General features: G+C 44.3%; 4 protein-coding genes across 5 annotated transcripts in view; 3 read left to right on the forward strand and 1 right to left on the reverse strand.

Moving 5' to 3' along the window:
• Positions 1–2857, forward strand: part of myo9ab (myosin IXAb) — a 91476-nt gene extending 88619 nt beyond the window's left edge. Inside the window, exons 41-42 of the mRNA XM_067235155.1 lie at positions 834–1024; positions 1292–2857. Coding sequence (XP_067091256.1) covers positions 834–1024; positions 1292–1775 — 675 coding nt within the window. The 3' untranslated portion in view covers positions 1776–2857. The remainder of the gene's footprint in view (positions 1–833; positions 1025–1291) is intronic.
• Positions 2858–6677: 3820 nt separating this feature from the next.
• On the forward strand, positions 6678–10949 carry plex9.1 (PML-like exon 9.1). Its single transcript, XM_067235367.1, has 3 exons — positions 6678–6803; positions 7102–7165; positions 10073–10949. Exons 1-3 carry the CDS (start codon positions 6795–6797, stop codon positions 10630–10632), a joined length of 633 nt encoding a protein of 210 aa, XP_067091468.1. The 5' UTR covers positions 6678–6794; the 3' UTR covers positions 10633–10949.
• A 246-nt stretch (positions 10950–11195) lies between these two features.
• LOC136942467 (protein PML-like) lies at positions 11196–12960 on the forward strand. Its single transcript, XM_067235375.1, has 2 exons — positions 11196–11335; positions 12036–12960. Exons 1-2 carry the CDS (start codon positions 11278–11280, stop codon positions 12704–12706), a joined length of 729 nt encoding a protein of 242 aa, XP_067091476.1. The 5' UTR covers positions 11196–11277; the 3' UTR covers positions 12707–12960.
• Positions 12961–13366: 406 nt separating this feature from the next.
• On the reverse strand, positions 13367–18273 carry mpi (mannose phosphate isomerase). 2 transcript variants are annotated; one of them, XM_067235548.1, is made up of 8 exons: positions 18118–18273; positions 17514–17641; positions 17000–17200; positions 16585–16726; positions 16204–16383; positions 15846–16016; positions 15266–15474; positions 13367–14839 (listed from the first exon to the last, which is right to left on the reverse strand). In XM_067235548.1, exons 1-8 carry the CDS (start codon positions 18131–18133, stop codon positions 14627–14629), a joined length of 1260 nt encoding a protein of 419 aa, XP_067091649.1. In that variant the 5' UTR covers positions 18134–18273; the 3' UTR covers positions 13367–14626. The 2 variants fall into 2 exon arrangements, with proteins under 2 accessions (XP_067091649.1, XP_067091650.1); XM_067235549.1 differs by lacking the exon at positions 18118–18273 and adding an exon at positions 17795–18051.
• Positions 18274–19398: the final 1125 nt, after the last annotated feature.

Genomic DNA, 19398 nt, shown 5'->3' on the forward strand with positions numbered 1-19398 from the left:
GCCTACCTACCACTCTGCCTTCCTACCCCTCTGCCTACCTACCCCTCTGTCTACCTACCCCTATGCCTTCCTACCACTCTGTCTACCTACGACTCTGCCTACCTACCCCTCTGCCTTCCTACCCCTCTGTCTACCTACCCCTCTGCCTTCCTACCCCTCTGCCTACCTACCACTCTGTCTACCTGCCCCTCTGTCTAACTGCCCCTCTGCCTACCTACCACTCTGCCTTCCTACCCCTCTGCCTACCTACCTCTCTGTCTACCTACCCCTCTGCCTTCCTACCCCTCTGCCTACCTACCCCTCTGCCTACCTACCACTCTGCCTACCTACCCCTCTGCCTACCTACCACTCTGTCTACCTACCCCTCTGCCTACCTACCACTCTGCCTACCTACCCCTCTGTCTACCTACCCCTCTGCCTTCCTACCCCTCTGTCTACCTACCCTTCTGCCTACCTACCACTCTGCCTACCTACCCCTCTGCCTACCTACCCCTCTGTCTACCTACCCCTCTGCCTTCCTACCCCTCTGCCTACCTACCCCTCTGCCTACCTACCCCTCTGCCTACCTACCCCTCTGCCTACCTACCCCTCTGCCTACCTACCCCTCTGTCTACCTACCCCTCTGCCTTCCTACCCCTCTGTCTACCTACCCTTCTGCCTACCTACCACTCTGCCTACCTACCCCTCTGCCTACCTACCCCTCTGTCTACCTACCCCTCTGCCTTCCTACCCCTCTGCCTACCTACCCCTCTGCCTACCTACCCCTCTGCCTACCTACCCCTCTGCCTACCTGCCCCTCTGTCTAACTGCCCCTGTCTCCAATGTCATTGCAGGGCAAGGGCAGCGTGTGTGGGAGCGGCCACATCCCCGCCCCCCCGCTCAGCCCCCAGGTCCCGGTGGAGCAAGGGGGGCCGGGGGGGGCTGCGGGCGGGGGGGCGGAGCTGGCCTTGGCGGAGCAGCAGGCAGACCTGCTGCAGGAGGAGAGGATCCTCAGCCAGCACATCGAGAGTCTGCAGAAGGAGAAGTACGAGCTCCTCTTCCGACTCACCTCCAGTACACTTCCATCCCTGTTTTTGTCTGTTTTGTCATGTTTGCCAGCTGGACTGCCTCTACTGTGTGTAACCTGTACTGTGTATAGCCTGTGCTGTGTGTAACCTGTACTGTGTATAGCCTGTGCTGTGTGTAACCTGTACTGTGTATAGCCTGTGCTTTCTGTAACCTGTATTCTGTGTTACCTGTACTGTGTATAGCCTGTGCTGTGTGTAACCTGTGCTGTGTATTATCTGTGTAGGGAGGAGCTGACATATGAGATGTTGGTGCTGGAGCCGCGAGCGTCTGATGATGAGACGGAGGCCTCCATCGGCAGCTCTGAGAACCTCCACGCCCCCTCCACCTCCTCCGACTGCGGCACGTACCGATCCAGGAAGTTGGACGGCAAAATCCGGCGCACCCTTAAACACCAGCCCGACTCTGTGGACTCCACCTCCTCTGTCTCCTCCTCTATCTCCTCCTCCTCCTACCACCCCTCCTCCTCTCTGTCCTCAACCGTCCCTCCATCTCCTCTCTACCGGGTCCGCTCCTCGTCCTCCGGCCCGCTGCTCTCCTGCTCCCTGGCCACGCCCCTGCCGGCAGTGGAGGGAGACCCCAGGGTGGTGAAGAGCCGCCTCAGACTGAGCAGGAGCTCCCCCCGGGACGAGGGCCGCAGGAGGGACGCCCACCTCTCCTCCCCGCCCCAGCAGCTGGTCCTGTATGGAAGCAACGAGTTCATGGTGTGAGCTTAGGACAGGAGGGCCGTGCTCTGTCCCTTCGTGGTGGAGGAAGCTAGGATTGGAGAGGGGCTGGTAGGGGTGCAGGTGACGCCCCCGTCAGCGGGTCACGCTCTCCTCAGCCCTCCTGCCTTCAGCCTTGGGGGCCCCTCAAGACCCAGGTGCATTGTGGGATTTCTGTGTTGGACAGGAGAGAGCTCTGAGGAGGTGAGGGGTGGGATGGAGATGGAAGGATGTAACATTGAGACGGTAAGATGGCTACAGACTGGGGAGAAGTAGGAGAAGAGAAGTGGCTTTGGGCTTTACACTTCTTCTTGATGGAGGTCCAGAGGGTTAGACAGTAGACTAACCAGACAGAGACACTGCCAAAGTAACAGCACCCTCTGCTGAGCAGAAGGACTGGCAATCAAACAGACTGAACACTCCATTGAAGAGTACAAGAGCATTTTGGTCATTTGATACAAGCTAAATCTCAACTACTCTTCTGTCAGCTTCCACGTTTACACAGTCCAGCCTGTCAAGGCTGCATGCTCCTTCATTTAACATTTTCCTATACTGTATCTGTTAAGAGACTGTTGAAATATAAAAATGTGTACAATTCTATTATTATTGCTGTTGTTCTTATTATTATTAATTATGTTGTTGAGTAAACATTGTACATAGAAATAAACTTCAGTGCTGCTGCATCGTCCGTGGTAGATATATCTATCTCCCAGCAGGAGGTGAACTTGATATATCCATCTCTGAACTTGATGGGATTCAAGTTTTGTTTTTTCCTGTTTATGTTTAAATGAACAAAACCACTTGTGTTCAGTTGGTGCCATTATTCTAACTGGTGGAGTCTGACTCTACTGCCTCTACTGGTGGAGTCTGACTCTACTGACCCCTCATCAGTGCAGCAATGGCCATGGTCAGGAGTCAGGGGTCATCAGCCATAACATGCAATGTCTTTCCCACCACTGACTGGGTGGCCACAACCCTCTGGTCTGTTCTGAGACCTCAGGGTTAGCCAGTCTGAGACCCCAGGGTTAGCCAGTCTGAGACCCCAGGGTTAGCCAGTCTGAGACCCCAGGGTTAGCCAGTCTGAGACCCCAGGGTTAGCCAGTCTGAGACCCCAGGGTTAGCCAGTCTGAGACCTCAGGGTTAGCCAGTCTGAGACCTCAGGGTTAGCCAGTCTGAGACCCCAGGGTTAGAGTTAGCCGTCAGGACTTTTTGGATGTCTTGTTATTGGTTTGTTTCTTGTTATTTTCTGTTGCCATTTTTTCTATCAATGTTATCATGACTTGGCATGGTAATGTTTAGTTGAGATGTAAGCCAATAATGTTTGTGTGTGTGTGTGGCTATAATGTGAACATTTACTTTCCCAACAGATCATGTTCTGTCCATCCTCAGAAACACACACACAAACACACTGCAGCCATGTGTGTCTTGCTCCATTGGCCAAAACGCTCACCTCTGTCAATCATGTGCTAGGTGTTTACACAAGTTAAATAACATTGTCTCCATCCAAGGTTGGGCTTGAAGAAGTAGAATTTTAGAGTACGATCATGCAACTCGATAAGCTTTAGATATAAAAAGCTGTGTCTGTTTCAGCCGTCCATTCTATCTGGCTCTACTATCAACTATCAATGGTACAGTACTCTACATGAATCATGACTTTCTCTGTCCCTAAAGTATCTATACCCACTGTGCAATATCCTATCTACTGTACATCCTTTAAGGATTTTATATCTCAACACCTGTGCTTGCCCTGTATATGAGAGAAGACAGTATTTAGTGGTTTGACAGTACAGTAACTGCTCGTCATAGTACTTACAGTAAGCAACAACAAAGACCAAGATTACAGCTTCAGTGGCCTCTTTTCCAGGCAGGTCTTCATATCTTATAAACTCACGGGCTCGTCACAATCCCACCTCATACGGATCAAGTCTTAGTCGTGTCATTTAGATTCTCAACCTTTTCTAGGATGAGTGGAGACTTGTTGCTATAGTTACCTCTTATCTACATGATGAAGACGGACACTTTTCACAACCAAGTTGGGTTGTACGGAAGAGCCGCAACCCAGAGAGTGAAGCACTAGGTGCGTTCGACTTCATGCAGCGCCGGCGTCGCCTGCAGCCGCCTGCAGCCCGGCTGACTTGAAGCAGCCAATGGCATTCTCAACTTCAAGGGAGCCGGCTGCAGCCGGCGGCAGGCGCCGCCGGCGCTGCATGAAGTCGAACACACTTAATGTAAGGCATTGGAGCATGGGAAATGTAGTCCATCCAGTCCATTGGAGCATGGGAGATGTAGTCCATCCAAACTGGTCCAATACCCTCTATGGAAAGAAAAGATGACATTTTGTAGTGATTCAAGTTGGCAGCGGCCAAGGCATTCTGCTGTTGTGAATGTACCTATCACTGGCATGCTCTGCTTTCTATACATGTTTGTTTTTCCTTGAATACACAGGATGTATATTGTATTTATGATCATGTTTTAGATTGTACATTGAAATAATGCCTGTTATAAAAGGATATATTATCCTGTGTATGACTCATATGATTAACCATGTCCAACGGTGTAACAGATCATGATTGTTCTGTCATACTTGTGCTAAAACAGCAAAAATCCAACTTGAGCTTTGTATCTGTTAGTGTGTGCTTCTCTGGACACAGTTGTATGTATAAGGTGCAATTTGTGTAGTTTTTTTTTTAAGATACAAAGTCTATGGTTGTAAAAAAGAAAAGAAAAAAATGAATTTATGAAAGAAAAAGCTTATTAAAAAAAGCTAAACCGGAGTCAAACTGATATGAATTGTAATTTATTTCTGGCAATATTGTCACGTAGAGAGGTATAGTATTATTAAGATGTGGATTACCAACACCCTTGTCTACTCGCAACATTGAGCCCTCGGTGTAATACCCAATAACTCAGGCCGACACAGACGTAGCAAACAACAGACTATCTTTTATTTAACACAATTCATTTAAAGATCCTGTAAAGTGGAATTGAAAATTAGTTTTAAGTTTACCACACCACAGAAGAATGTGCGGTGGCCCTGAAGTGCAAATCACACACACTAACACGAGTGCATCCCCCAAATGAAAACACTCCCCCCAAATACGAGTCAACTCCCCCCAAATAGGATGACTTGCTCTCCTCCCCCCAATACAAAGACACGCTCCCCCAAAATGGAAACGACATTACATTAACTCAAAAACGGAAAGGGTAGGTACAACACTTCGTCACTGAATGGATGCTGTAACTAACAAGAAATTGATCGACAGAAGTACAAAATGCAATAGCCTGACAGAGTTACGTGCACCAGGACATTTGTTAGGCTATCGAAGAATGTAGCAAGTAGTAGGCTACTTATGCAAAAGTATAAATTGCATGTTAAACGTCAAAATCGATAGCGAAACAACCATCCTGTAACTCTTTCATTACCATGAAGTTGATCGTTTTGGTTGGAAGAAAAGAAGAAAAACATTTGTGTTAACAATTCAGAGTCATGACTTGCACTACTCTTTATTTTAATCAGGGACATTCCTATGAAATAATCTTAGATATGCTGTTAACGTTTCACAACATTAAAATAAGTATACTTATTTTAATGCGCACGCTAAAAACAGTTGAAGGAAGCAGGACTTTTCTGAAGAAAAAAATAATAGTCAACAACAGAAGAACGAAATGCCACAATGACAGAGTTACGTAATAATGTGTTGTTTACTACCCATCCAAATTCGAATGAAAAAAAAACACCGACAAGTACCGGTATGTTAAATTAGGCTTTGAAATCGTGAGAAAATCATCAGTCTTCTCTACTTGACTACTACTTGGCTACTCGCAATGTTTTTGTGGTTATCTTGTTGTTATGATCAGTGACCTATGCACTTTGTAAAGCTCTCTCTTGGAAGTCGCTTTGGATAAAAGCGTCTGCTAAATGAATAAATGTAAATGTACTTGAGACTGGGGGCGTGTCGCCCGAAAGAGCTTCAACTAATGTAAATGTCAGGAAACCACAGAGGTAGATTATCGTAACCATATAATAACTGTGTAACACAAATATGCAAGTAGTTAACTGTGTAAACATTGTAAATATATATTTAGTAGATTGACCCTAAATATATGCATTAATTGTAAACCTTACAGAATTTAGCAACAACAGCTAAATCAATTTCAGATATCACAACAGACCTACCTGCAGTCTCTGAGTGTTTTATATGTTAATTACTTTGTATTTCCAGCTGAGTAACAGAATGCAACCGTCTGTGATCTGACGTTTTTTTAGCAACATTCTCAGCCCTTATATCGCTAATGTTACACACAGTGGACGTGCACTCACAACCGACCACATTTTTCTGGCACTGAAATAAAGACATCATTTCATTTATTCTTTATTGCCTTTATTTCATTTTAAGATGCTGCCAAGTGCGCTTTGCGGCCGTGGGATGCACGTGAACATGATATTTGATTAAATTAGCCTACATTCCACCCCTTTTTCACCTGTAATATTAAGGACAGTGTGGTTAAATGTTAAACTTAGGCCTATGGACTAGGCTACTGCATTCAAACGTATGCATTGACTCGGCCATCAATTGTCTCCCACGCCAATTGTCTCTCTGCTGCTACACCCGTGTTGCTTTTTTTCTGGAATATGTGCTCAGATTCACCATAAATTAACACTTCTGAAGTGGGGTGAAGTAGGATGACGTTTTTTGTAGCCGAGTGGAGTTCCATGTTGGCTTAAATAGACCTCATTCACGCGTTTAACTCCGAGTGGACATATTCCCAGTTGATTTAACTCTTTCAAATCAGCTGTTCTGGAACCGAAAAGTCAGAGTTTCACATTTTAGAGTTCAGGGTTAGGTTCACAGTTTGTTAAGCCCGCTTTCTGGAATATCCCCCTATTCACCGAATGACAAAACGAAAGTTATTTTAGGTTTTGTTTGAAACAAAACGAAAGTTTACGTTTGTAGGCGTTGTTTACCAGAGTCATAAGGACAGAATACTTATTTCATTTGATAATAGGTCCGTCTTGACGTCGTCATGCAGTCGGTAAGATCCGTATTTTTTTCTGAAAGAGAATGATTTAGACCTGTTGAATATTACATATAACATGATGTTTTAGCCTATACACGTTCTACATATTTTATAGGCCATTAATAGGCCTACAGGACCCGTTTCCCAGACATACATTAAGTCCTAAAGTAAGAATGTTAATAAAGATCTCCATCAGGATAGGACTGAGCTCAGTCCATGTCTGACAAACTGCCATAAAGATGTTTACATAACCCTTTAAAACTTTATTATTTTGAATAACAGACTAACATTTTAAATTATATTTTTCTAATAGGCTAATGGAGTAATTTCCGGGGATCATACAATTGTATTCTTTGATTTGGAGACTACTGGTCTAGGTAGGTGATTTTACAGATGGGACGGTTTTACTGTCGGATTTTACGCCGTGGCTACACCAAGCACGGAAATTTTGCCTTGCGGACGCAGTGTGGACTCAGCAGAGTTCTAATACATTCAGGGGCGACGCCAGAGAATGGGACCCATTTTCAGCCCGGCAGTGTAATGGCCAAAGCCAGCCCATCTCCCATCAGGGGCCGAGCCATACGTTGAACAATCGGGGCTTAACCCGAACCTAGAACCTAGTCAAGGTTTTGATGCGAGGTGAAATCGGAACTTCACAAGAATGCGAGCGCGCACAGCGCGCGAGCGCAATTTTTTGCATTCATTTCTGCGCAAAATAGTTTTTTGAGCTTTCTGTAGGCTAATATAAATATTTCGTTGGACTCATATTGTAATATTTTCTGGAAATTACAACCCAAATTTGTACCTGAAAGGTTCAGGGCTTTTGAGAAAATCTAGGTCCCTTGCAGGAACCTAGATTTATGAAGTGGCCCACCGTGAATTCTCCCGATTCTCCCGATGGCCACTCCGGGACTGAATACTACTAATAAATTAGCAATATTTTGGGGGGTGCTATCGGGGTGCTTTAGACTTTCTTGGGGGTGCTGAAGCACCTGCTAGCCCCTACCTAGCGCCGCCCATGAATACATTGTAAGCAATGAGAGTGGCTACACCAGACGCGAAAACGAAGCCACGGCGCTACGGCTACACCAAGCGCGGAAATTTTGCTGTGCGGAAATAGAACGTTCACGGAGCGGATCTTTTATTTAGCCGGCTACACTGGACGCCATGAAGATGAGTCAGTTTTGCTGTCTTTGTTTATTGGGTGTGCTCAAATCTTCGGCGAGAGCCCCCCTAAGGATCAGTCAATATTTGGACTACATACACAACGGCGGTGTCAAAAGGTTCGTCTTGGTAGCGATTACATTGGTTGTATTTTTATTTACATTCCGTTGCATGGTTTAAGTAAAAATTGCGTTTTTGTAGTGAAAAGTGAAGCTAACGGTGGTTAATTTGCTAGCCACAGTCACTGACGTTACTAATGTCACTACGTCACTAACGTCATGAAAACACGCGTGACTACCCGTAGCAGAACATTCGTTTCACATCTGTTAACTTGGGGGATAGCTAGGCTAACTATAGCTTTACTGCAAGGCAGCTGCAGGAACGCCACAAGCAAAGAGGCCAGGGTGATAACTATTTACTCATTTTACTTTGTGATATGACACACAATTGTCATGTGTAATGTACAGTATAAGCTGATATTATTAAGGAAGTACATCTACTTTCGGAAACAGTAGTCTACTATTTCACTGAAGTATTAGCATCATGACATTAGCCTGTGTGGCAACACATACTACAGTGGTCTATGATGTAGCGTTATCTGTTTTCAATCGTTAAAATAAACATTCCTCACATATACATTTTCGTTGTAGGGTTTATTCTGACATTAGTAAACGATTTGTTGGTGAAATTACCATTACCTGTGGTTTCAAACCAGTGTAGCTCACTGCAACGCTGTAGCTTACGTGAGACACACTACAAAAACATCTACACTACACAGCTGTTTAGGAAGTCAAACGGCGACAGAACATGTTCGTCACTCCCCTTACTTAAATCAAAAGTCTAACTACTAACCTGAACTTCATTGCCACAGCCTAAACGTTGTCAATCTGTTCATGAAAATAATTAATTTAAGTTTAAACCGTACAACGGAACGTTAAATCCAATTCAACCAACGCAATCGCTACCAAGACGAACACAGCAGTAGTCTAGTACTGTACCGTAGTAGTACAATTTACCGGGGCAGCTTCTCCACACAGGGCTATATCGCATTTTGCGTTGTTACTGACAATGATCGCTACCACTGAGCTTTTTATGAATGAGCGATTTTCCACTAAATAAATGTCAAGCTTATTTACGTTTTGGGGGGCATATTTTCAGTTAGCAGATGGTACTGTTTGAATCGCGATTCCATCTTCTACTGCCGGGTAACGTTGTAGAATAATCTTCAAAGGGGGTTCTTTATTAATGAATGAATGCAATGAGTAGGCTAAATGCCTGAAAATATCATGAGAAGGGAAAAACTTAAAATGACGTTTAAGTCATAGAGATTAGGTCAATTTTTACACCGGTCTGCCCAATTTATTCGTTTTGTTTCAACGATGAGGATGCCTCTTGCAGGGGAAATGAGAAGACATCTATTTCATTCTACACTTCACTCGTATTTTCAGTTGTAAATGAGCAGCAAAAAAAAAATGCTTTAAAATCTATGTCATCTTTATAAATAATAAGTATGCATTTTTATATAAAATATACAGAAATATCAGTTGTAAAAATGTCATTCAAAAACGGACCCCTGTGCAACCGACGCAAGCAAGCACACCCTACAATTTCCCCAGAAATTGTACCCTCTCTAGTTTATTTTACAAACACTGTCAACTATCTTAGGCCTACTTCCTATTTAACACTTGAATCGATCTACTTACTATTACTGTCGGTTTGGGAAATAATCGGATTTATTGCTTCCTTCATTATTTACAGCAAAATATATAATAATTTTCATAGATGTATTACTACTATGTAAAAAGGGCCACGCAAACCTCGCCGAAAATAATAGAAGCTAGTCTATCTCTCAATTTTCCACGCGGAAATTATCGGCGCGTAAATTCAGTTTCCGCGTCTGGTGTAGCCACTCTCATTGCTTACAACGGATTAGAACTCTGCTGAGTCCACACCGCGTCCACAAGGCAACATTTCTGCGCTTGGTGTAGCCACGGCGTTAAGGATATAAAAGTAAGGCTATATATTAGTGTTCACTGGGACAGAAATCTGTCTTGATTCACACTAAGACTTGTAGTGTGAAGAGTATAAACATCCTTCTCTCTCCTCCTCCTTCCTCTCAGACATTGCAGCATGTGACATCGCCCAGCTGTCTGCCATCAGTGGAGGGAGGAGCTTCAACATGTACACTCTCCCTCGCTGCAGCTTCTCAGATGGAGCGTCTAGAGTCAGCGGGCTCACCGTCCTCGACCACACTCTGCTTCTCCATGGCCGACCAGTGGACACGCTGCCCCTCAGAGAGACCGTCTCCTCCTTCATCACCTTCCTCCGGTCCTTCCATCGACCCCTGCTGACAGCCCACAACGCCAAACGCTTTGACTGCCCCATCCTGGCCAGGGCTCTGGAGGAATGCAGCCTGAGGCAGGAGTTCCTTCAGGTGGCGTCTGGTTTCCTGGATACCTTACAGATGAGCAGGGATCTCACTCCCGGGCTGGTCAAGTACTCGCAGGTCTTCCTGGTTCAGATTTTTCTCAATAAGTCCTACGAGGCCCATAATGCAATAGAGGATGTCAAAGCCCTGCAGGAGTTGTTTCACACCTGGAGACCCAGTGAAGAGATGGTGCTCAGGTTCAAGTTCCCCCTGCAGGAGGTGTTACATACTCCTGAGAGAGTTAGACCCTGACAGGGGCGCAGGTTTGATTTCAAATGTGGGTATGGACAGCTTTTTGGATGCGGCCATTAAATGTAATGTTCTTAATAAACAGTGTATGTAGTGTATATAATGAAACCTAGAACCCTGGTCATTGACTCGTGCACTTGGTTAGACTACAGGAGGTCAAAGTTAAACAGACCAAATGCTTTTGTTCTTTTGTCAAACAAGGACTAACTAGTTTTCAAAATGTAATATAGTTTTGTATTAGATATTTTCAAATTTGAACAGGATTTGTAACACAATTTGGTCATGACACATTGCTGTTCAATCATGTTGGCATATACAAATGTACCTAAATAAAAAACAATAATCAAATGAGTGACGTCAATTCACTTATGTTATTTGAAAGTTACACCCACTAATGCTGATGTGTAAGTTCTGTTAATGAGGAAATTATAAATGAATGTAAAACATTTTACGTTTTACAGTTTGGGACGAAGTGATTGACCGTGCCTTAAACTCAGAAGATTCTGATTGGACACTGAACCGAGTGGAACGCAGTTGAGGACAGGAAGGTAGATCGAATGAGGAATGAAAGCGTGGCGAACTGTTAAAAATTTAAGAAGGGTGCATTTGGAGATACTGAATCAATTTGATGAGGATTAGAATTTGGAGATGTTTCCTATCAAAGTCGAAAATGTGGTGTTCTTTGACTTGGAGACAACAGGGCTTGGTGAGTTTTTATTTTTATTTGTAGATTTAAATAATGTGAAATTTGCGCATTCGCCGTCAGACTCACGCATTTCGGCAATTTCTCAAGCTCTCAGTCAACACCTTGTATTTCTTACTCATTTCAACCATTTCTCACGCTGAGAAAATGTGGTGAGTGTGAAACTTAATAAAGTTATTGATAAAACTTGAGAGCCCTGATTATGCCTGTACATCTCAGACTCAAACCTACATCCTCGAAGTGCATCGATCTAATAACGTTTCTACTTCAGTAGTTCATTGCCAATTCGTTGTTCGTTCGTCTGATGATGGAGCTAAAAGTAAACAGAGTTGGGAGACAAAATATGCAGTCCGAGGTCACACACAGTGAAAGTGAAAATACAGTAACATAAGTGACAAGTTAACAATAGATAATGGGAGTAAGTATTCATGTGCTCCCTTTGAGAGGTCGCAGTCTGTCTCATCATGACCACTCAGAATCCCCTCATCCAGGATGAGGACTTTCTAAAGACATCAAGTCACTTCTTGCAAGAGCCATATGCTGACTTTTGTATGTTTTGATTAATAGCCCGTTGTTTTTGCTGTTATAAATTATCCTGAAAACTACTTCAACAGTTTGTTTTGAGAAACAACTTGGAATCAAAACCATTAAAAAAAGGAAACATAAGTTGTCTGTGTGTTAAGTGTTTCTGGTCTGTGCTCAGGTCTGAGCTGTGAGATCGTCCAGCTGGCGGCGGTGAGTGGTGCTCACTCCCTCAGCCTGTACTCCGTCCCCCGCTGCAGGGTGCAGCCCCGGGCCACCGCAGTCACAGGCTTCAGGGTCCGGAGACACAAGCTGTACCTCCATCGCAAGCCGGTCTTGACCAACTCTCTCAGAGAGGTTCTCGTATCCTTCATAGCCTTCCTGCGCATGCTCCAGCGGCCTCTCATCATCGGCCACAACATCCGACGCTTCGACTGCCGGGTGCTGGCCAGAGCGCTGGACGAGTGTGACCTCAGAACTGAGTTTGTGTCAGTGATTTCTGGTTGCTTGGACACTCTGCCGCTAGCGAGAGAGCTTTTGAAGGATGCTGGTCTGCAGAGCTTCCGCCAGGAGGCGCTAGTGAGGACAATCCTGGGTGTCTCCTACAAGGCCCACGATGCTCTGGAGGATGTCAGTGCGCTGCAGATGCTCTACACAGCGCTGGAGCCCACACCAGAGCAGGTCCTCAGACATGCCTTCCTCCTGGAGACCACAGCTGGCCCTCCAGCCAGGAAGCTGCCCTGCTCTAACACTGAGGGCCCATTTAAACTCCCAGGACAGCGCCCCCTGTGGGAGCATATGAGACAAGCTGTCACGATTTCAGAGGTGCAGAAAGAGGCTTCTGGCACGTGAAGGTCCAGAAAGTTGGAGAACTTACAGTGTTGTTCTCTCTCTGCTTTCCTCTACTTCGCTGGTCAGAAAACACAAGATGGCTGCCTCCCCTCCCCCCCCCCCCCCCCCAGGAGGAGAGTGCACCTCTCTAACTGGAGATGAAGAGGGGGAGAGATCCACCCATCACTAACTCTAACCCATCACGTTTTGAACAGCGACCCCTCTGTTAGATTCTCAAGGCCATGGTGAAGAATCATTGTGTTATATTGTTTTAGCGTGAGCCTGAAATACATATTTTAAAATATTGGAAATAAATTGATTTTATTGCAATGCTTTTATTCTTATTATTTGGAAATGTGGAAAAGTTGTTATGTGGAAAATCAGGTGCTGTGTGACGTTGCAGGTGAACAGCTGTGTGTTCAGGACCCAAGGACTTGCAGAGAATAATATATAAGCGCGTAGACGCAGAGTGGAGCTGCCCTGAGCGATGAAGACAGGGATCTTGCGAGCCAGGCACTGTACTACATCAAAACTGCCTGCGTTGACGAAACACACACAAACTCCAATTAGGTCAACACTGAATTAACTTACCAACATCTTAATCACTGGCTCTATTATGGGCACTGCGCTAGGTAATATTAAAGACTAAAATCAAGCCTTTAGACTAACATTTATTACAGCAGTATTCTTAAATCGTCTTGATTTGTCTGAGTCTGGTTTAACAATGCTTCTATGTCTTGTCTTTTTAGATGTATTATACATGTTTATAATGTATACATTGCTTCTGCTATGTTGTACATTACACCCAGTCTTCATCCTCTTCACCCAGTCTGTTAAATACCACATGTACTGTAATGGAAACATGAGATTGTCTGCACAAGGTCTTTATTAATTCAGGTTAACATGCAGCCATTCTCTGTAGAAAGTGTTCTAAATGCAAAACCCATGCCCAATCCCTCACTGGAAAAAGATAACATTTGTAATAAAGTCAAACTGTGCAATACAACGCACTTCAAATCAACTAGTATTTTTAACCAAAATGTTATTAATATTTAATTGCAAACTGACTCTATATAACTAAATATCAGCTGAACCAATTGGCAGAAAAACAAGTTCAGTAACTCATTGTCAGTTCCTTAAATACAGTTTTAATTTCATGACAGATCAGTACCCGGAACTGAAGCAAAACAGGGACAGGCCTCAAACAGTTCAACAATCTCAAACCAAAACATAACTTCAGTAGCCGAATATGACTTAATTTGAAACCCCAAGTATTATTTTCCTTACTATTTAATACCGTGGAACTGGTTTTGGACTGACACAGTATGACTCAAACAATACTACAAATAACCAGAAAATGTCTCAATACTTTGTGTCCAGAAGTTTGAGGTACTCTCACTCGTGAATGGCCTTGTGAGTTTATGTTCTAGGAAGACCATACTTCAAGTCTTTTTTCATTTCAATTACTTGAAATGAAAACGCCACTGGCCCTTGTGCAAACATCTTTGTAAACACAACAAAGTAATGTATCAAGTTATGTCATACAGTACCAGCACACTCATTTCTGTAATTAAACAGACAATCTAGAATTACATAATGTACTGTAGATGCAGCAGTGTGTATTAAGGCATGTATTTATTATTCCTAAACATGCAGGAATCTCAACATATGACATTACCATGTTGGGAAATGAACAGTAGAATATTTAGAGGAAGATTTCTTTGTAGCAAATAATGACATTGGGTTCAGAGGTCACAACTAAACATGCTTAATCATCCCAAAGAGGGGCAGGTAGATACACATTACTGCACCAATGAAAATATATGATCTTCCTACAGTACAGATCATAGATCATGCATGATTTGTGTACCCACACTGGTACACTGGTGCTAATGGATCGCCTTAGCATGATGATGGAGACAGAAAGATAGGTCGATGGGCCTACAGGAGACAGCAGGCCCGGAACATGGTCATTCCAAACTGGGAGGTGATGTGCAGGGAGACGCTCTCATTGGCTGAGATAAAGATGACCGTGCCCCTGGTCAGGGTGATGTCAGCGAGCGCTGCAGTGGCTGTGGCCTCCCCCTCCACCACGAGGAGGAGGCCTGCAGAGTCCAGCGGAGCCACGCTGTACCTCTTCACAGACGGGGGCACCTGGCGAGGCAGGATAGCAGGACGGAGAGGAAGGAGGAACAGTCAGTAGGGAAGAGGGAAAGGAAGGGAGGAAGAGAGAGAGAAAGCAGAGGGAAAATAAGCTAATAATACCAACTTTAGATGGCAGCTTACAGATGACACAGATGACAGTAATAGTTGCTCATGGTTTTGGTGAACAATAAAAGTGATGAAGCATCCTTTATTTGACCGTTGATGTTGCAAGAACATTTTGCTGATCCCACCAATTGGATTAAAAGAAAAAAGTAGACAGCAACAGCTCTCCATATAACATTGGGAAATTATGTAATAAAGTACCACAATTAGTAAATTATTAGAAATACATAAATACTTTCAAGGCCTTTGAACGGAGCCAGTTTGAAATAGTTGAGTTGTATCTACTGTTTCTCCCTCCCCCCTCTGGTGTACCTGTATCCTCATGACGGTGAAGTCAGGGACGGGGGGGTCATAGAGGAGGATGTTGGGGTCGGAGGGGTCGGGTACAGAGGGGAAGATCTTGGCGCTCGCTGGGGCGGGGCTGTAGTTCAGCATCTCACACAGCGTCTTGACGTCCATGTACTTGGGCGTCAGTCCGGCGCGCACCGTGTTGTCAGAACACGCCATGCACTCGATACAGTCTGAACAGCACGGGGGACAAACAGGAGGTCGTACATCGCCTTTGATATTGCTGTTTCTGCTAAATGAATAACATGTCATGTAAATGTGGTGTTGTTCTAGATTAGCCTGAGATAGGTCCAGTAGGATGTTTTTTTATTTTCTTAATTTGTATTTGTATATTTTTTGTTTGCTAAATTACTTTATATGTGAAAACAAGAGTTCACATAAGATCTATATCACATTTAATTGCTGAACATATAAAACCATACAACATGCATTCAGTAATATGATGCCAGTACTTGATCAGTAGCATGAAACAGAGTTCAGGTGAAACAGAGTTCAGGTGAAACAGAGGTCAGGTGAAACAGAGTTCAGGTGAGCTGTGTTGTACCTCCACACAGGTATGCGTGAGGCTCGCTGGCTCCCAAAAACATGGCCTCTCCCGGCTCCAGGATCACGCGGTTCAGGAAGTAGATGGAGAAGCAGCCAATGTCTCCAGGGTACTGGGAGTGCAGCCGCAGCAGCAGCTCCCCATTACTGCCCGAGTCCCTCCCGGCCGCCCCTAGGATCACCACACTGCTGGGCTAACATCTGCATCGTGCTGCTACCATGTCGAAGTGTTGAAACTGGTTTCACACTGAATTCTAGGTGAGGCTGTACAATCCTCTTATTACATATCCAACAATACAAAATTAAGGGTTGACATACTGGATAATGTTGATACAGACCTTGTAGGTTTGGTACTGTACCTTCCTCAGTGACTCTCTTGACGAGCATGTTGAGCTGGTCTACAAACACCTTCTTTTCACAGTTCATCATCCTGGTGAAGCACTTCTTCAAGGCCAGAGAGCTGCAGCCTGCATCTCCCATGCTGCTTAGCAACTCTTCAGCTGCTTCATTCCCCACCAAGGCATGGAACTCTGGCACGGCTGGAAAACACACATACTCTATACAACCTTTTTACCTTTTAACACCATTATATAGGATCATACCATTTTGACTTGTTTTGAATATTTCTTAATAGTTAGTATTGGTACTTTCTTTTGAGTTTTATTGTCTGTTATTGCTTCATAAACCCAGATTAGCTGAGTCTAATGCTAGTCTAGTTAACACCCGAGGATGGGACTCACATGTCAGGAAGCTAGTTATCTCCTCCACAGGCCTGAAGCCACACAGGCCCTCAAAGCGCGTGAGGGCAATGGCCATCTCTGGCTTGTGGTTCTTGTCTGGGTAGTGCTCTGGAAACTGAGAATGCAGCCTTGCAGCCAGCTCCTGATGGTGCACCAGCATGATCAGGGGAATACTCAACATAGTTTCTTATTTGTCTTCAGTAAAAAGAGGAAACTATTGATTTAGATTATAAATATATATAAAATACAGTACCTACTACTGTACTATTCCCTATACTTACATTCATTACCTAAAGCATATTTATACATATTAACACAAATGCAATGTTCTAATATGTGCCCAAATGTTTTGACACACTTTGGAAGAACACTGGAGTATTTATCAGCTGTTCTCTTGTGTGGTTCCAGGTCTTACTCTGTTGGGGTGGGCCTGTATGGACAGGGCTGTGTTGACCGATAGGACCTTAAACAGGAAAGGCAGCTGGCCCTGGAACGTGTCTTTGACCTTTGAACCCAGGGTTCCGGGGTAGTCGGCTATCCACTGGCTCAGGGTCCTCTGGGGTATCCTGTTGTCTATGATGAGAGCGTCTCCTTTTGGGTGGGCCCCCATCCACAACTGGAAGAGGTATTTAAAAACAACAGTTGTCCATATTTAGAACCATGGCGTAATGTATTAGGTTGGTCACAGTTGTTTACACTGTACAACATAATCCTAAATGGGAGATGACGACCCAGGAGATACTGTAAATACAGCACAACTGACAGAGCAAGAGACTCAGACAAGATCCTGTGGGGCTTTGTGTGTGCACAGGAATCAGTAAACCATTCACTGGAAGAGCCCCTACCTTGTTCCATTACATGACATGTGCATCAACCTTGATATAGGAATGTTGCCAGGTGGTACTGGATAATTATTTATTTGTAATTACCTCTGCGTATGGTTCGCCATCTTCTATAACAGCTGATGGATCTCCACTCACAACTAGTTTGGCAACTTCACTGTCCAGGCCAATCTTTCCCCACGCATACTTCTGAACCACACAGGATAGTGGAAAGACTGAAAAATAAGTTTGAGTCAAATCTCAAGTTAAAATGAAAATTTTAATTTGAGAATTGTAAAACTGTTATAAACGTTAATGGCCTACTGTCTAACAAAGCGTGCCATTTTTACACGTTCCCTTACATAGGATACCCCGGAATCTAACCCTACCCCTGAATCTCCGTCCATGGAAATCCAAACATAAACACTGAGCCAGCCTTAACTGTGACGTATTGCCGTGTTTCTCAACCTTACTTTTAAACTATAATCCGGGAGGCTAAACAAATTGTCTGCTCTTTTGAAGATTAGGTTTGCTGTAACAAACGTAGCCTAACAGTTGGCAATCATTCCTACATACTAGATGGTTACGAATCCTCGTTTGGCTACAACGTACACATTTCCTTCGATGCTTTAAGGGCTAGTGGACTTATTACCACGCGCAAAATATGAAATAAATTCAGGGAAGACTTTATAAACGGAAGAATAGGTCTTACCTCTTACTTCCTCCATGGTTGGCAACGTAGTCGACTCGTCACGGCACTACTGACGTCATGAGTGAGATGGGCTTTGTGTTTCCACAATGGTGTCAGCATTGTTACGGTAGCCTTCATGTTATTAGGTGCATTCGACATGAACTGCGGCTGCATGAAACGACCGGCGAGAGTTGCCGATTGCAGTAGGGGAGGGGTTAAAAATGCCTCCTTAAAGTCGGACATTCTTGCTTCTCATAGTTTGCTGCGTTGACATCGGTCATGGCCGATCAAGCGCTGTTTGCTTACTTTACTTTATTTATAAATAAACGTAGTCTTTCTGTTAGTGAAGAGGCGGACTAAAACACTTTCATCAACATATTTTTAATTCAATTAAACAGTTTGGTCCGGATTTGAGCATTGGCGACACTGAAGGTGTCAGAATAATTACAAAACACGCGTCAAAGTTGTCGTGTGTGAGTCTGGCCAATCATGAAATAGCTGTGTCGTCATTAGAACCGGTGCAGTTGCCATAGAGTTAATAGGTGCATTCGACATGGACTGCGGCTGCATGAAACGACCGGCGAGAGTAGCCGCTTGCAGTCGGGGAGGAGTTGAAAACGGCTCTGTAAAGTCGGACATTCCAGCTTCTCGTGGTTTGCTGCGTTGACGTCAGTCATGGCCGATCAAGCGCTGTTTGCTTACTTTACTTTATTTATAATTAAACTTAGTCTTTCCGTTAGTGAAGAGGCGGACTAAAACCCTTTCTTCAACAAATTTTTTATTCAATTAAACTGTTTGGTCTGGATTTGAGCGTTGGCGAAACTGAAGGTGTCAGAATAATTACAAAACACGCGTCAAAGTTGTCGTGTGTGAGTCTGGCAAATCATGAAATAGCTGTGTCGTCATTTGAACCCGTTCAGTTGCTCTTGAGAAAAGTCTTGAGACCCTCCTTGAAGGTTCAAAAACTATCACATGAACGCAGAACACTAGGCAACTCATATTATAGAATGCACCCATATTTTAAGGACTGTCTGCAGGGAATGTGTCTGACCGGTCACGGTGGGTGTGGGCCGCCTGGGCCAAAAATGCCAGGGCCGATTTTTTTGTCCCAGTCCAGCCCTGAGTAAAACGTATTGGTATTTACTCCTTGGTATCGGATCGATACCACATTTTGCAGTATTGCACACCCCTAGTTCAGAGTGAGACTATAGATGATCCCTCTGGATCGAATAGATCTTGATCGACTGGTTTAGCTTGCCTGGGTGGTAATACTGTTCATTCACCAATCAGAGGTTTTAACCC

The sequence above is a fragment of the Osmerus mordax genome, chromosome 4 (genome assembly GCF_038355195.1).
Source record: "Osmerus mordax isolate fOsmMor3 chromosome 4, fOsmMor3.pri, whole genome shotgun sequence".
Classification (NCBI taxonomy): domain Eukaryota; kingdom Metazoa; phylum Chordata; class Actinopteri; order Osmeriformes; family Osmeridae; genus Osmerus; species Osmerus mordax.

Excerpts from the sequence above, each read along its gene's own strand:
- mpi (XM_067235548.1), bottom strand. Across the intron at positions 17,201-17,513 it reads ATGGCGAACCATACGCAGAG|TTGTGGATGGGGGCCCACCC; the intron begins GTAATTACAAAT and ends TACCTCTTCCAG. Across the intron at positions 16,384-16,584 it reads GATAACTAGCTTCCTGACAT|CCGTGCCAGAGTTCCATGCC; the intron begins GTGAGTCCCATC and ends TGTGTTTTCCAG.
- LOC136942467 (XM_067235375.1), top strand. The coding sequence starts at position 11,278 with ATGTTTCCTATCAAAGTCGAAAATGTGGTGTTCTTTGACTTGGAGACA. Across the intron at positions 11,336-12,035 it reads CTTGGAGACAACAGGGCTTG|GTCTGAGCTGTGAGATCGTC; the intron begins GTGAGTTTTTAT and ends GTCTGTGCTCAG.
- plex9.1 (XM_067235367.1), top strand. Across the intron at positions 7,166-10,072 it reads TTTGGAGACTACTGGTCTAG|ACATTGCAGCATGTGACATC; the intron begins GTAGGTGATTTT and ends CCTTCCTCTCAG.